Here is a 15,351-nt window from a genome sequence, read left to right as displayed (position 1 = left end):
CTCACAGTAAGTCGCGACTTTTACTGGCCCCGCCAGTATCAGTTCGTGCGCAAGTACATTCGTGCTTGCGAGGTATGTCAACGGGTGAAGCCTAGCTCTTCATCCCTTGCACCTCTCCAACATCTACCACTTCCGGCAGGATGTTGGCAGTCCGTTTCTATGGACTTCGGCTTCGGAATCCCGAAGTCGATCACAAAAACAATGGAATCCTTGTTCTTGGAGACAGTTTCAGCAAGATGATACATCTTGCTGCAAACCAGAGTCCTTCACAGCTCCGGACTGTGCCCGTGTCTTTATCGACACGGTATTCAAACTCCACGGGTTACCCCGTGAAGTGGTCTTGGATAGAGATCAACGGTTTACGGCGGAGTTTTGGCAATCCGTGTTACAATCTCTCGAAACACGGCTGACTCTGTCAACATCCGACCACCCAGAAACGGATGGTCAACAGAACGCGTAAATCGCGTCCTCGATGAATTACTTCGAGATTGCGTGCAATCGTATCCGAATTAAAGCGAGTTTTACTGATGGTCGAATTCCGTCTACAGCGCATACACCGTTCTTCGTGAATGGCTTACGCCATCCTCGCATACCCACCCAACTAGAGGGATCCTCTAGTTTAAGGGGGGGGGGGGGGACTCGCACGAGCAATGCCAATTATGGCTCATGCTCATAACGCGTCAAAAATATCAACGACGCGAGTGATGTCGATGTCGAAAAAAACGACATCAAGAATGAGAGTGATCTCATGGCAGTACGCACTAAGCGTACTGAAAATGACAAAACAAATGAGTTAGCAGAAGAGTTTCCGCTAACTCGAGAATCAATTATTCGTTTCGTTCAGGATTCCATTGCTAACGCAGTGGACCGACATAAACGTAATGCAGACAAACGTGGAAGAGCAAATGTTCATTCATTTAATATTAATGATCTAGTGCTACTCTCTACCCTAAGCGATTAGTCACTAATGTGGGTAGCAGTAAACCTATACCCAAGTTAATTGGTCCTTTCCGTGTACTGCATCGCAGAGGCAATGCATACACAATAGAATTGCCACATAGGATGCGAACGCATCCTTCGTTTTACGTTGGTCGGCTCCGCCCGTACCATCAGTACGTGGCTTCTTCCGAGGACGGATTTGACCACCCTTTTCAAGAATACCCAAAAGATTCTTGTGATCACGAACCAGATTCTCATGTTGAACTGAAGTTTCTCATGCCGGTTCCAAATATCCTGGTAACTACGATGAGCTGACGACAGCTCATCGTGAACAGCATGATATTTCAGTTCGTACTCCAACATGGAGTACGCACTCTTCGAACGGTCTTCCAACCGCTCGATATGGTGAGCTTGCACCGTCTGCTCCAACGAGCGACGCTTGCCGCACTCGTGGTCAAGTCCCACCTCCAAATCATGGAGAAAGTGATCGATTTTGTCGATCCTCGACATTAGATCCGACATACGGTTCGGATCTAATTTCCCTTCTCCACCAAAACCATTAATGGATTCCCACGGTGGTCAACGTTTCCATGTGGAACGTATCCAGAACCACCGTGATGTGAAGGGACAGCGAACGAGTTATCTTGTTCGATGGCGTGGTTTTTCACCTTCACATGACAGCTGGGAGCCTCGTTCCCAGCTGGTTGCTGACGTTGGGGGCCTCGTCCGTCAGTATGACGAGACCCATCCGAAAGTCAAAAGACCCATCGGAAAACACGCGCCCCTGGCGTATGTAGATCAATTGCAAAACGTTAATCGCGTCACGCATCTCAATAGAGATGCGAGCCCTTCTCCAGGGCGAAGAAAGGGAATAGACCATCCCTTTTAGCCTCTTCGAGTTGTCAACACAACACGGACTGGGATCACCTACGTGAGGCATGGAAGCTTAGCCTCACTTGACAATCGATGCAATTTATAATTTGCACCGGTAGGATTTCGTTTCTCAACCTTAACGCAATCCGCGTTAAATTTTTGAAGCCAGGCTTCGCGTCCGTTTTCTTTGACATTGCAAATGAATGAGCTCCAGGCTTGCATAAGCGAGACTTTATCTCGCTTTTTGTTGTCACTAAACCATCGATGCTTAAAAAATCATCGAGATAAAAATTTCCTCAGCGCGAAAGTTCTCCGCGCTGGGATCAAGGCCATGTAGCTTTGTCGCAATAAATAAAGGATATTTATTGTGAGGAGTAGTTTCTCCAGATAAGCTATTGTTGATTAGCCGTTCTGGCAAAAGCCACGGTTTCTTGTCAGGAGCGAGATCAGACACTTTACTGTCTTCACTCTCCTGAGTGGTACCCACTGAAGCAGGGGTACCACAAGAACTTTTCTTACGATGGCTCACGCCATCGTCATCACCTCGCACAAAAACACATGCAGGTGACCGTACGGGAGATCGAACAGGCGATGAGTGATCATCCTCATCGTCGGATCGAAATAGACTATTAACTCGTCATTCAGAATAAGCCCTCTCATTCAAAGGCTCATAGTCAGCCGTCTGACGTCAATCAGGCGACTGTTCTATTCTCCCCGAGTCGGCCATTTCGTCCGACTCGCATTCGTAGTCAACCTCCTAAGAGGGGTCGTATTCACGTGGTGAATCACCACGTTCACTCGCAACATCTAGTAATGGGCAAGTGGAAGATACTACGGCAGACGTTCCGTCTGCCGCAAGATATAACAGTGCGTTACCCGCGGCTGCACGAACCGCAGCACTATCAACACCCCGCATGAGTTTATTCTTCATGCGATGGAATTTAAAATGATGGTTCTGACGAATCAACATCGTTTTCAAAATTAAGTGATCACATCGTGACCACTCCATCCAATGACAGTCAGAGTGATTGTCGTTCTAGGGAGGGGTGATGTAACGGAGTGTATCGTTGCATGCAATTAACACTTAAGGTTGTGAATTAATGTATTGTCTAAAAGGTAGATAATATTTGGAGGATATTACTTTATATAGAAATGTTCAGATATCTTATCCATTAATAGGTATAGACCATTATATATATTTATATCGCAGACTAATCAGCTGTAGATGTAAACAAAAGAGAGAGAGAGATAAGATAAGATGAAAATTCAGTTGCATGTTTAGTATTAGTTCATTATTAAGTTAGAGTTAACATATAGAAAGAAGAGATACTTAGTCATATTAATACGGTTTTCATTTAACCCTCTTTAAGCTAGTTGCCTTAAAGAGATGTCTTCCTCTGCCCGTACTAGTGTACGTGAAATAACGTAAGGCACCACTCGCAAGTGAAGCAGTGCGAAGTGGACTTGTACTGAAGCAGTACAAGTCGTAGTGCCCTGTTTTAGTGACCCTTGTTAGTTTTTTTGCGTATGCTTAAGGTGAGCTGCTGCATCTATACCCTCATTACCTCTCTCAGCCAATGCAGGCCCCTCGTCTCTTCCAATTTAATTGTCTCTATTATCATGGCTAGCCTATACCATTCTATCATTTTGTCTCCTCGTCGGTTTGGCAAAGTTGCAACGATTCTCTGCCCTGCCTCTATCCACCATATCCGTCCGATATAATAAATTGCGGTGGTGGCGAGGGCTTCATGCCCGCTTCTTGGCGCTAGTACTGTCGCTTTGTCTGTGTAGATTAGCTCCCATTTTGCGGCGATATTGCGAAGTAAGAAATACAAATATTGCAGTAGCGTTAGATTTATAAGATCAATTATTTCTTAGTCTAATAAATCTTCAAAAATGTTGGTTTATTGTACTACGATAAATATTCACAGAATAGCAATAAAATCATCTTTAAGTTGTGGATATTGTGCTGGTTTTTGATATTGATTGTATTAATACTAGTAGTATAAGCAAAAGCTGTATATTGAAAAAAAAGTCGCACATTGCGACTACAATTTCTTAATAAAGACTATAATGTATTATTTATGATAAATTCAGGCAAGCATCATAACCATCGATATTACTCCTTGTAGTATTAATACACAATCTAGAAAATACTAAGAATATTAACTTTACTATATTTGTCGGCACTTGTTGAATCACTCATTTTTTTAATATTTGCTATTGTCTCTATCGGACTTCTGCATTTTTGAAATTGTATAATTTTTGTTACGGTAGAATGTCCATGTATACCATAAAATTGTGACAACAAGTCTATACGGTTCACGCGCCGACGTTGTCACATGTCGAGCGATACGATGGCGCTGCCTATCAACTGCAGCCCCGCCGCTTACGAACCGATAGCGCCACCAGTTAACTCATATGTGAGCTCAAGTACAGCAAATAAGGCGATTACACCCAATCGCCAGCTAGGCGAGCTGCTGCGATCAGTTGACCCCAAGTATTGCTTTCAGCCGGCCGTGGAGGAATTGTTGCTCGACATGGCGTCGGATTTTGTGCAGGACGTGGTGGAATTTTCAAGCAAGTTGACCAAGCATAGGCGCTCTACGACTTTAGAACCGCGCGACTTACAGCTCTGTCTAGCTAAGAATCACGGCATCTCACTGGCCGGAGTGCTTCCAGCTGGATCTTTGAGACCGATGGGTCAAGATCTGCTGGTTCGAGCACGGCCTGCCAAAAATTCGATTCACATGCGTCGAGTGGCAATGAAACGTCGGTCGCTGCTTCTTACGAAAAATAAGTTTAAGGCTGTGCAATCTGTTAAAGCTACGGAAGGTGACAGAAAGGTGGTGCGGAAGGCTAGCGTTAGCAAGAGTTAGCGCCAGAATATTCAATACCTCATTTGATCAGGAAGTTGGATGAATGTATTCTGCGCTACTTGAATGGCATTTCCGTAAATACAAAAAGGATATAATCTTTGAGTTTCTGCGTCTTTCTCATCTATTGCGGATACCTTGCAATGCGAAGACCATGCGACGCTGAATTGTTTTTTTTTAGTTGCCAAGTTTTTTTTTAGATTGCTTAGACAATGTAGTAGGAAAACCAACGCAGTACGAATCGATTCTAAGCATGCTAACGTCTGTTTCCTGTTCGAAATTGTGCCAGTAATGACCGTGTCAAATTGAAACGCCCGCCCAACATTCGACTCGAGATGCTACATCATGCTGAACTAACTATGAAGTATAGCTCGGAGTACTTTGATTCGCATTTTGAATACTATTTTCGTGTTTTATTGGTATTAATCACCATGTGCAACTTCTGATGCGGCATCTAAAAATTATGGTGAAACAGACCCATTTTGGTTAATGAAAAATATCAGGTCTTGCACGTTCTGCTGCAAGAAGCTTCGTGCACTGAATGACATTATCTACGAGGTCATTAAGCGGATTTTCACTACATCTACTTCTAGCTCTTCTATTCACAGGTCGTTTCTATGTTGCTGCTACAGGATGCCAAAGTCATGGCCATGATGGACCGCAATCCACGCGCCAAAAAGCACGTGCTGGTGATCCCACTTGAGCACATCCCTTTCGTAGACGACCTCCTGCCAATGCACTTTAGTCTCTGTACGTCAAGAGCGATTTCACCGGTAGACATTGAGTCCATTTGACTTTTACACTGCCTCTGCAGTGAAGCATATGTTAATGATAGGAAAACATATTTTGATAACCGACGGGTTCGTAGACAAGGAGAGCTGCCGGTACGTGGCTTTAATGCTTCTAGATTATGTAATTTTTTTAAAACGATCAATTATGGCAGATTTGGCTTCCATCGCTCGCCATTTGCATCAGTGTCGCACCTGCACCTGCATTGTCTAGGTCTGCCCTTTCGACCGTGGTGGAATCAATTGCGATTCATCGAATCGGTATTGCCATCGTACGTTAACGCTGAAAGCGTCGTTGCAACATTACGCAATAAGCAAGATCCTCTCAACAATTCCTAATAAAAAGCCTCGATTGTCTATTTATACGTGCCGGATTCTATATATTTAAACTGCTGCGTCTGTGTGCTCTGTGGCTTGGACTTAACAACATATTTATTCACGCGAATGGCCTTAAGCAGACTGTCCGACATTTCATTAAACGTCTCCTCAAAACTCTCTACAGCTTCATTGTGCACCATCACAAGTTTCTGCAAAGCTTCCGTGTTCTTGCTGCGCGGTTTGTCAGCCATCAGCAATCGATCCTCTTCTTCCATCTCGGGGTCCTCGCGTGTACGCAGCAACAGCGGAATGTCTGCGGGATTTGGTGTCGACATTCGCGGCACGCAAGCGAAATGCTGCACCAAATCCGGGATCTCTTCATTCATATTCTCCAGCTGCTTGGAGATCACCATGTACTGACTCAGCAGCTCCGGCCTAGAAAAGGATAGCACACGTCAGAGCATTGGCTAGAATGTCAGAAATGTTAAAATACATTTTACCATGTACTGGCTGGATTCCAGGCCAAATTGTACTCTAGACGCGAAATTGTATGGCGCAAGTGGTCAGCCCGTGCCCGTATGCTGGTGAGGGCGCGGTCGACGTCGTTTCCCGCCCCTGACTGCATGCTTCAATATTTTTTTTGAAGTTTTTCTACTTGTTTTCTACTCAATTTTTTTTTTGCATTCACGACCCATTTTGTCGCATTATAAAAATGGCGGACACGACCCGCAAGCTTAAGCGGCAAAAGATCGCGACAAGTGCATACGCCAGGACTGCAGACGGAGGACTCTATTTGACTCGACTTCAAGCTTCTCCAGCCGCTCACAATCGTGTGTAAAACGCTTTGAGCTCAATACTGTTCTCAAAATTAATTGCATTATCTACTTGCCAAGTAAATGCCAAGACGCTTAATGATCTACTTGAAGGAGACTTCTCGCGCTGCTTGCTAACGAACTACATGTATGATCTGTTGTGGCTCTTTTCTGAATGTCCTCGACTGAAACAAGTTCCAGTGCTACTAGTGCACGGAGAGCGAGACCGACACGGGTAAGCTGCTATTAGTCGACTAGTAACCGCTCACGAAACGTAACCTTATGGCTTTTATTGACTAAACGTGGTATGGTTGCTACTTCTGACGGCAGAATGGCAAAAGAGTGTCGAGAGTATCCCAATGTGACGGCTATTGCCCCTCCACTGCCTATCCCATTTGGCACGCACCACACAAAGATGCTAATTGCGCTTTACTCGGACAAAGTGCGGGTCGCAATCTTTACGGCCAATTTCTTGGCCAACGACTGGAATTGCAAGACGCAAGGACTGTGGTATCAAGACTTTGGGCTGAAAAGACTTGCCGAAGAAAACTGTGAAGAAATAACGAATGTGCCAGTGGCTGAATTCGAAGCCGATCTTATCAATTATTTATCATCACTTGGTGCACCGGTCAAATTATTTTGTCAAGAGCTTTTTAAATTTGATTTTACAAGTGCACGGGTTGCTCTAATACCATCAATTCCGGGGGTACACAAAGGCAAAGGTAGGAAGAGACTTTGGTGGATTGACTGTGTCCTGAAGGTCGTGTTAATGTATGAAAAAAAGATATGAAGAAATATGGACACCTTCGCGTTCGGAAGTATGTGCAGTGCGTACCATTTAAAGGAACAACAGGGTGCCTAAAACTGCAATGTTCTGATGATTTATAGGCTGTTGAAATCCTACAGAATTTCGTCTACAGACCACCCATTAATATGCCAAGTACGTTTATTCTATAGCCGTTAGCGATAAGTAGATTTTACACGTCGTTCTTTTCAGTTTTCGAGCTTAGGATCACTTGATGAAAATTGGCTGTTTGGAGAGTTTGCCGAGAGCCTATTGCCTGGAGTATCAAACATCTCCTCGACACGAATGCGAGTCCAAACCTTGCATCTTATTTGGCCTTCAGTTGAGGATGTTGTAAGTTAACCCGCTGGATCGTGTCAATAGATATCAATGCTTCTTTTTTATTCTTAATGATGGTGGTTTTATAATACCAGCGAAACTCGCTTCAAGGATGGAAATCAGGACGGTCCATTCCTTGTCCGTTAAAGAATATGAAGCCATTTTTGCACAAATATCTTCGAAAGTGGAGACCTCCGCCGGAGCTCCATCGTCAGAATGCCATGCCGCATATGAAGTCATATGCTCGCTTTAATCCCCATGACGACAGTGAAGCAGGAGAGCTCGACTGGGCCATTGTCACTAGCTCAAACTTGAGCAAAGCTGCATGGGGCACGTATCAGAAGAATAAGACTCAATTTATGATTCGGTCTTATGAGCTCGGTGTCATGTTTCTCCCTCCGCTATTAAAACGTCAAAGCGACGGCTCAGCACCACGTCTCGTGACGATTGGGAGCAAAAGCGCTAGCCATTTTAACGCGGCAATATCCGACATTCGCCCAATGGAGCTATTACCCTTGCCGTATGATTTCCCACTGACTACATACGATCCTCAGAAGGACGAACCGTGGGTCTGGGATCTTGTTCGAGAAAACCCAGATGTATTCGGGAATGCTTACATTCCGTGACGGATATGAAAATATCGAGATAAGCATTTCTTGGGAAAAATGTGATAGCGCTTGGAGCTTGATGAATTTTAATAACCAGAAATTTAAAGCGGCAGTAGGCAAGCAAATAGTGTTTTAGTTTTTTGTCCGTCATTTCTTCGTCGACCAACATACTTAACATTCTCCCAACATAGAGATGCGAATGCAGCAAACACAACGGGATCAGTGACGAATTCTTGTCACTTATGGCACGAGTTCTTTCATCGATATGCCATTCCATGTCTCTGGCGAAAATACCTTGCCCACATGATATTTCTGTACTCGTAGTTTTACTTTTCTTCGCATAATTTGTATGGCAATATTAGCTGTTGTACACGAGCCACATTGTCGCTTTCTCAGTACTAGATACATCCAAAACAAAACGCATTTGTCAAAAGAGCTACTGTTATGATGTGTATTTCCTTTTCACGCCTTAAAGACTATCCCTTACCGTCCAGTTCGACTTGAATAGGATCAAATTTGATTTGAATAGACTAGTGCATATAAGCAAATCTCAGAAACGTTGCCGTCACGCTCTCGGCCCAAATCTAAACATAATTTGTGCAATGCCTTCGACCTGAAAATAGGTAGTGTATAGTCGTCATCGCTACAAATATTTCCTGCAACTTGCAGCCTTTCTCGAGCATCTATTTTTATGAGATAAGCTTCAGTCATATCTACAGAACACTAGATTCGAACGAACTCCTTCGATGACCTCATTGTTGAAAATTAAGCGTCGTTTTTGAAATTTAATAAAATAAACAAGGAGCAGAAAGGAATAAGGATGCTGGACACTGATTAAAGCGTTTAAAGATCTACTGCGAGATTGCGTCCATATTTATGATGAAATACTGGACGGCTTCATTGAAAGCTACTGTAAAAATTGACAATAAATTTTTGGGCACAGAGGAGGTCCGAAAAATAAAAGCGTTCGAGTATCGCAAAAAGAATTTGAGCGAAATGATGCGCTAGCTGTGCACGTCAGGTGATTCTCTACAGCTCGCGCAATCATACAGGTGCGACATCCCAAACGAGCTGTATATTTTGTGTGAGCACGAGAGAATCTGTATTTTTGAGACGCAGAAGCAATTGAGTAAATTGAAATTCAGATTGTGAAGGAACCTTTAAGTGTCTTTAAAGGCTCACATTACGACGAATCGAGTGATTCCTTTTAATAATAAAACCGATGACAACGTAGAATTTGACGCTAAACGGCAACAGACAGCGGAGTTTGATATCGTACGTATACACTCCCAACGAGTATCCCACCACTTTAATGAGGCGGGCATCGACGGGATCGTTCATTTACACGTTAAAAAGGTGAGCAATCGTGTCCTAATGTCTAAAAGAGTAGGCCGAAATTCTTTTGGATCGTCCAAGCGAGATGTGCCACCATAAGTTTTGCTCCGAGACTCTCTCATCTTCAGCCATTTGTACCGATGATTTGATGCTTTCGGTCGGCGTCAGAGAATTTGCGATATAGTTTACTTTGCTTGGAGAAGTGACGGGGGCTGGAATATGACAGCTATCGTCAGCGGAAAGCGGGACTATTACTGCTTCATCCGAAGTCGTATCAATTGGATGAAGCACGATTGGTTTCAAAAAGCCATTGGCTGCACTCACAACTTGCATTGCGTCAATGATCTTGGCTTTTGACTGCACCAGTTTAACGTCGTCTGGAATACTGGGATTGCCAAAAACGAATCGGCTCCAATTTAAAATTTTCACTGCCCATAATTGGGCTAGTTCTGTGCTGGGTGCAAAATATATAGCATGACTGTTGCCACTTCCAGGTGATAAATCAGCGATTTGCGGCTTTGCGAGGTCTTCACTGGAATTTAAAGTGGTAGTGCCGTCTATGCATTGGTGCGACGGCGGCAATTGGACAGCTTTCGTGTTGATTTCGATGAGATTTAACGAGCGCATGACATTCACCTCGATGCGAAAGCTGGTAAGCTGAAACGATTCCACGGGCTCGTCCAAATGACCTGGGGTTGATTCGTAGCCGCGGAGATAACCATCCTCGATAATGTAGTAAAGCACCCGCGAGTGCACGGGGCCACTAGCATCGGCTCTCTGTCTCCACACCGGACGTGGATCTGGGATACAAGCTTCGACGGGGACGCGAATTAAATAGCCTTCCATTTCATAAAGTAGTTCGATAATATTATTGTCAATTATTTTATCGACCTTGATAAAACCTCTCGTTAGTAGGCAGTAAATTGACGAATGATCGTCAGATGGCTCGCTTTTTCGTATGACTTAACAAAGAACGTTTCAGGATAAAAAAATGCTGGCATCGGTTCATGTACTTTATTTTATTACAAACAGAGAAAAATTAAGTCAACAAAATTGCGTCGCCCGAGGGTTACACAATCGTTTGATTGTGTAACCCTCGGGGAGGCAATATTTGTTGAGTGCGCACGAGTGAGACTAACACTCTGGGCTACACAAAGCAATACCCACAGACCTGAATACTTATCTGGTGACGCCACAGTGAGGTCCACACGTACCCACTACTCTCGTGAGCTAAACAAATTTGACGAGCGTTGACAATTGCAATTTGTATGGGGTGCCACTACGTCATCAATTCGCAGTCACTTCTGCTCATACTAAGCATTGTCTCTGCTTCGTAGAGCCAGTATTGATAACGACCCTTGGTATAAAATGGGTCTTTGGGCAGAGCGTTGGCACTGAATATGTAGTGCGATGTGCTGGTGGTGACAACGGTACTACCATTATCCACTGTGGAGCTTCTGGCATCTTCAAGCTTTGGGGGTTGCCATGGCGCTGCATATATTAGAACACGAGATTCATTGAGGGGCTGATGACGCGGATATTTTGGCGTTATAGCCAGCCGCAATAATTCCAGAAGCATTAACGAGACTTTAAAGTCGTTGCATACTGAATGCGAAACTTAAGATTATTCGTTAAAAAAGGCTTGACACTAAATATCACCTATGCATTTTCAGCAAATTTGCAATAATTCAAAATGGCACGCAAGTAAGCATAATTTTCAGAACTTGACGCAAGTCTCTATCAAGTGGCCAATGCGTATCTGTATTCTTGTGGAATTTGCTTATGCGGCTCATTTAACGCAGTTGTGTCCTTCGTAACGGCTACGATAGAATTTATAGTAACGTTTTTAAAAGTTGCCGATGCAATTTCAGCACGGCTGTGGGCGCAGGTGCGTCTTCCGTTTTATAATACGTCTAGCTATGGTAGCTTCCGCTTTGGTGAGCCGCAAATTCCGCTGAGATGTCGCGGTCATTCCGATGAAGGTAGTTTTATGTTCAGATGTCCAGATCCACCCCAAGGATTTGATAAACTCACTGTGACCCGATGTGCCATTACATAAATATTATTTTCTGTAAGAATAATAATAATTATCATTTCCTATGAGAGGAAAGCAATAAAGAAGTACGAATTATTACCTTTTATTAATTTTGACTTGATAGTTTCAACATTATAAATTCGGTAATATTGACGCGAAAGACATTGGTTTATTGATTGTTTAATTTAAGTTAGATCAACCCCGCCTGTAACAGGGTGTATCGTTATATGGAATAAACACTTTAAGGTTGTTAATTTATGTATTACTTAAAAAGGTAGATAATACCTGGAAAATATTACTTAACATGGTAATATTCTAAAAGTTTATCCATTAGTAGGCATAGACCATTATATCTACTTTCTTTGCGGTCCAGTCACCGCTGGGCGCGCGCAAAGAGAGAGACAGATAAGATTTGATTACATGTTTTGTATTAGTTTATGATTAAGTTAGTATTAAGTAGATGGAACAGAAGAGCTCAATTATATTAATACAGTTTTTAATTAACCCCCTTAAAAGCAAGTTTTATAAATAGAGTCTTCCTCTACACGTACTAGTGTACGTGAAGTGACGTGAGGCACCACTTTCACTGAGGCAGTGCGAAGTGTATTTGTACTGAAGCAGTACAAGTCAGTAGTGCCCCGTTACACCTGGTAGCTCTTTGTAGTCCGTCCAAGGACCACAGTTCCAAGCGGAACAGGTGGGTCTTTACGGGCCAATCTGTAAGACCTTGCATAAAAGCCGTAATTAACGTGTGCTCATGAACTGGGTTGTTTGTGGTACAACTCGCTAAGAGTCGTTTGTGCTGGGCATAAGCGTGAACATCACGCTTGCCTTGCTTGAGTTTAAATAGCTCTGATTGAGCTCTGAATTCAGCCCTAGGCGGTTCAAACGTCTGTTTGAGCCGGGCTTTATAAGCCTCTAGCGACCCAAAGATATACGAGTCGCGCAACTTAAGGCCTAGTGCCCAAGTTTTGGCATGACCTGCCAAATTTGACTGAGCAAATGCAACTTGCATTTGCTCGTCGACGATGTGACGAGCCTTTATGGCATCGTTCAACTCGACAAACCTTCAAAAAAAGTAAGCCTTCTTCGACTCCCCTATACTTAGAGATGTCAATCTTTAAGGTTTCGGGACGACGCGTGTGCGTCATTTTAGGTGCAGGGGTCTGTACTTGTTGTAACCTCAACAGTTCCGCCTGTTGAGAGCCTTGCTGATTAAGCAAGGCCACCTTCGCCATCGCCTCGTCAAGTTCATGTTGTATGAACTTGGCAAAGGCTGTATGGAGGGAATCTCTGTCCAAACCGGACAGCATGGTCAAGATGGCATCGTTCCCTACGGTCGAACTCATTCGTTCGACCGCACTCCTTACGATGTTACTTGGAAAGGAGTAATTATCACGCGAAACGTGATGCGTATTACCGTTATCTCTTAACATGGCCATGTTAGATGATGGATATAAAGTTGCTTTAGACACACAATCATTATGTGTCTCTGCACCTGGTGATGAAGTATCCCTCATCAACTTAAAAGTGACAAATGATTTGTCACCCAGAGCCTTAGTGGACTGTGGATCGTCGAATAAATTTCTTCGTCGTCAGTCGCTAGAGGGTCGAAGGCTCAAATATGTGAGCGCGACATCCCGCCAACAAGGATGACGGTGCGTCTAGCAACAGGCATCGATAACAGTATGAAACGCGTAGTGAAATCTCACAACACGTTAAAATATTTACAGTACGATGATGATTTATCGTACTAGATTTGGATGACAAATTTGATGTGATCCTGGGTTTATCTTGGCTCAGAAAATATGAGCCAAGAATCAGCTAGCAGCATCGATCCGTAAAGATGCCTGTCACTTGTTCATCAGATGGCCATCTGATGAACGTCATGGAGCGTCAACAAGCGTGTGGATGTACTACGAGTGAGTGTGATGGCCTCACTTGTGGAGCGGTCGTTAGTTCGACTGCACAAGATCACAGTGTAATTACTAATCTTCCTGTGGAGCCAGCTGCCGGCGGCTGTGCGAATGCACAGGCAGCGACGAAGGTCAACCGCTCGGATAAGTCGAGTGGATTGAGACATTAATGGCTAGCGGGCGACATTCAAGGGAGATACCGATTGTCCAAAATGGACAACACGATGATCCTAGGTCGAGTAGAGAGTCGACCATAGAGGACCTGACGGTGACAGCGCAGTCACAGTCGGAAGACGTTGAGGGAATAAGTCCCCACGTACTTGAGGAAAAATTCCCTTAAATAGTTAATGCTTAGGAGTCTAGACTTCAGCATCCAGAGGAATTGATCCCTCAAAGCATGTGGATAAATCCCAAGAAGAAGCCGAGACATTGAATGTCTTGGTTAGTGATGGATCAAGAGTAGACTCTTATACTCTTGATCTGCATGCGCCTCCGAAATTAAATTCGGAGATAACTCAATTACCAACCCGAGAATTCAAGCGGTTCTTGAGAGATCTGCATAGGGGTAGAATCAAGCCGATCTGCGTAATCGTCACAAAAGACGAATATAACCGTTATTCAGTCAGCGGTAATTTTTGCAGAGAACGAACGGATTCTCAGCAGCTCATCGATGGACGAAAGTGTTCTCGGTGTGAAGACACGGATTGAGAAATATACTACTCAATCCTGCGAGTCACTTAAGACAAATCCTTTATACAAGGATTGATTGAATTCAGGGATGTATTCCCTGAAACAGTCCCATTTGAGTTGCCTAATGATAAAGGCATTCGACATGAGATCGAGCTCAAACCGGATTCAAAGTACTGTGTCATGAAGCAGTGGCCACTGCCTCTTGAACAAGTACTTGCGACCAATATATTATTTATCGATCGATTAAAAGCGGGCTTGTGAGGGAGTCAACATTCCCACATTGCTCTCCGACCTTCTGTGTACGAAAGGCCACAGGAGGGTGGCGGATAGTGCACGCATTCAATGAACTGAATGCTGAACTTAAACGCCAACTTAGAAAAGACGTAATCGTAGATGGTATGTCAAAGTGTACGATCTTTTCGTCTATGGATCTGATGGATGGATTTTATCAGATCCTTTTATGCGTGAACGGGACATCCCGTACACAGCAGTGAGCACTCCCAGTGGGATACTCTGGAAACGGCTGGTAATGCCATAGGGGCTTCGTAACGCCCCAGCAACATTCAACAGATGTGTTACAAATCTGTTGAGACCGGTGCGGGAATTCGCACCGAGTTATTTCGACGATGTATTCGTCCATAGCCGGGCCATGGACGGTAAAATGGACGTGTAAGTTCATAAAACTTACGTTCGTCAGGTTCTTACACTTATGCGAAAACATAAGTTGTATGCAAATCTCCAGAAGTGTATATTCGCTGCAAGCGAAATACCACTTCTTGGGTGCATCGTCGGTAAGCATGGCGTGCGCCCTGATCCTGTAAAGATCAAGGCAATTACCGACTGGCCAGTTCGAGTCGATGTCAAGGGACTTAGAAAGTTCCTTGGTTTAGTGGCGTACTTGCACAAGTACTCTCGCAATTATGCAGAGATGACAGTTCATCTCTCTCGTCTCTTGAAAAAAGACGAGAAATGGTTATGGAACGCTGATTGTCAGCGTTCGTTTGAAGGTATCAAGCAAAGCTTGATGCAATCGCCCAT

The 15,351-nt window shown here is 43.9% G+C and overlaps 4 protein-coding genes across 4 annotated transcripts; 2 read left to right on the top strand and 2 right to left on the bottom strand.

Annotated features, from left to right (window-relative positions):
- Positions 1-4,169: 4,169 nt before the first annotated feature.
- Positions 4,170-4,691, top strand: CCR75_008193 (uncharacterized protein; the record flags this gene model as incomplete). The annotated part of the gene is made up of 1 exon (XM_067966247.1): positions 4,170-4,691. One exon carries the CDS (start codon positions 4,170-4,172, stop codon positions 4,689-4,691), a length of 522 nt encoding a protein of 173 aa, XP_067817431.1.
- A 486-nt stretch (positions 4,692-5,177) lies between these two features.
- CCR75_008191 (uncharacterized protein) lies at positions 5,178-7,339 on the top strand (the record flags this gene model as incomplete). The annotated part of the gene is made up of 6 exons (XM_067966245.1): positions 5,178-5,246; positions 5,321-5,438; positions 5,503-5,572; positions 5,632-6,232; positions 6,298-6,841; positions 6,937-7,339. 4 exons carry the CDS (start codon positions 5,178-5,180, stop codon positions 5,813-5,815), a joined length of 441 nt encoding a protein of 146 aa, XP_067817429.1. The 3' UTR covers positions 5,816-6,232; positions 6,298-6,841; positions 6,937-7,339.
- Positions 5,833-6,419, bottom strand: CCR75_008192 (uncharacterized protein; the record flags this gene model as incomplete). The annotated part of the gene is made up of 2 exons (XM_067966246.1): positions 5,833-6,229; positions 6,295-6,419. The coding sequence occupies 2 exons, from the start codon at positions 6,417-6,419 to the stop codon at positions 5,833-5,835; spliced, it is 522 nt and encodes a 173-aa protein (XP_067817432.1).
- Positions 7,340-9,708: 2,369 nt separating the features above from the next.
- On the bottom strand, positions 9,709-10,518 carry CCR75_008190 (uncharacterized protein; the record flags this gene model as incomplete). The annotated part of the gene is made up of 1 exon (XM_067966244.1): positions 9,709-10,518. One exon carries the CDS (start codon positions 10,516-10,518, stop codon positions 9,709-9,711), a length of 810 nt encoding a protein of 269 aa, XP_067817430.1.
- Between the last annotated feature and the right edge of the window lie 4,833 nt (positions 10,519-15,351).

The sequence above is a fragment of the Bremia lactucae genome, linkage group LG3 (assembly GCF_004359215.1).
Source record: "Bremia lactucae strain SF5 linkage group LG3, whole genome shotgun sequence".
Classification (NCBI taxonomy): Eukaryota; Oomycota; class Peronosporomycetes; order Peronosporales; family Peronosporaceae; genus Bremia; species Bremia lactucae.
This window is presented reverse-complemented; position numbering and strand designations above follow the sequence as displayed.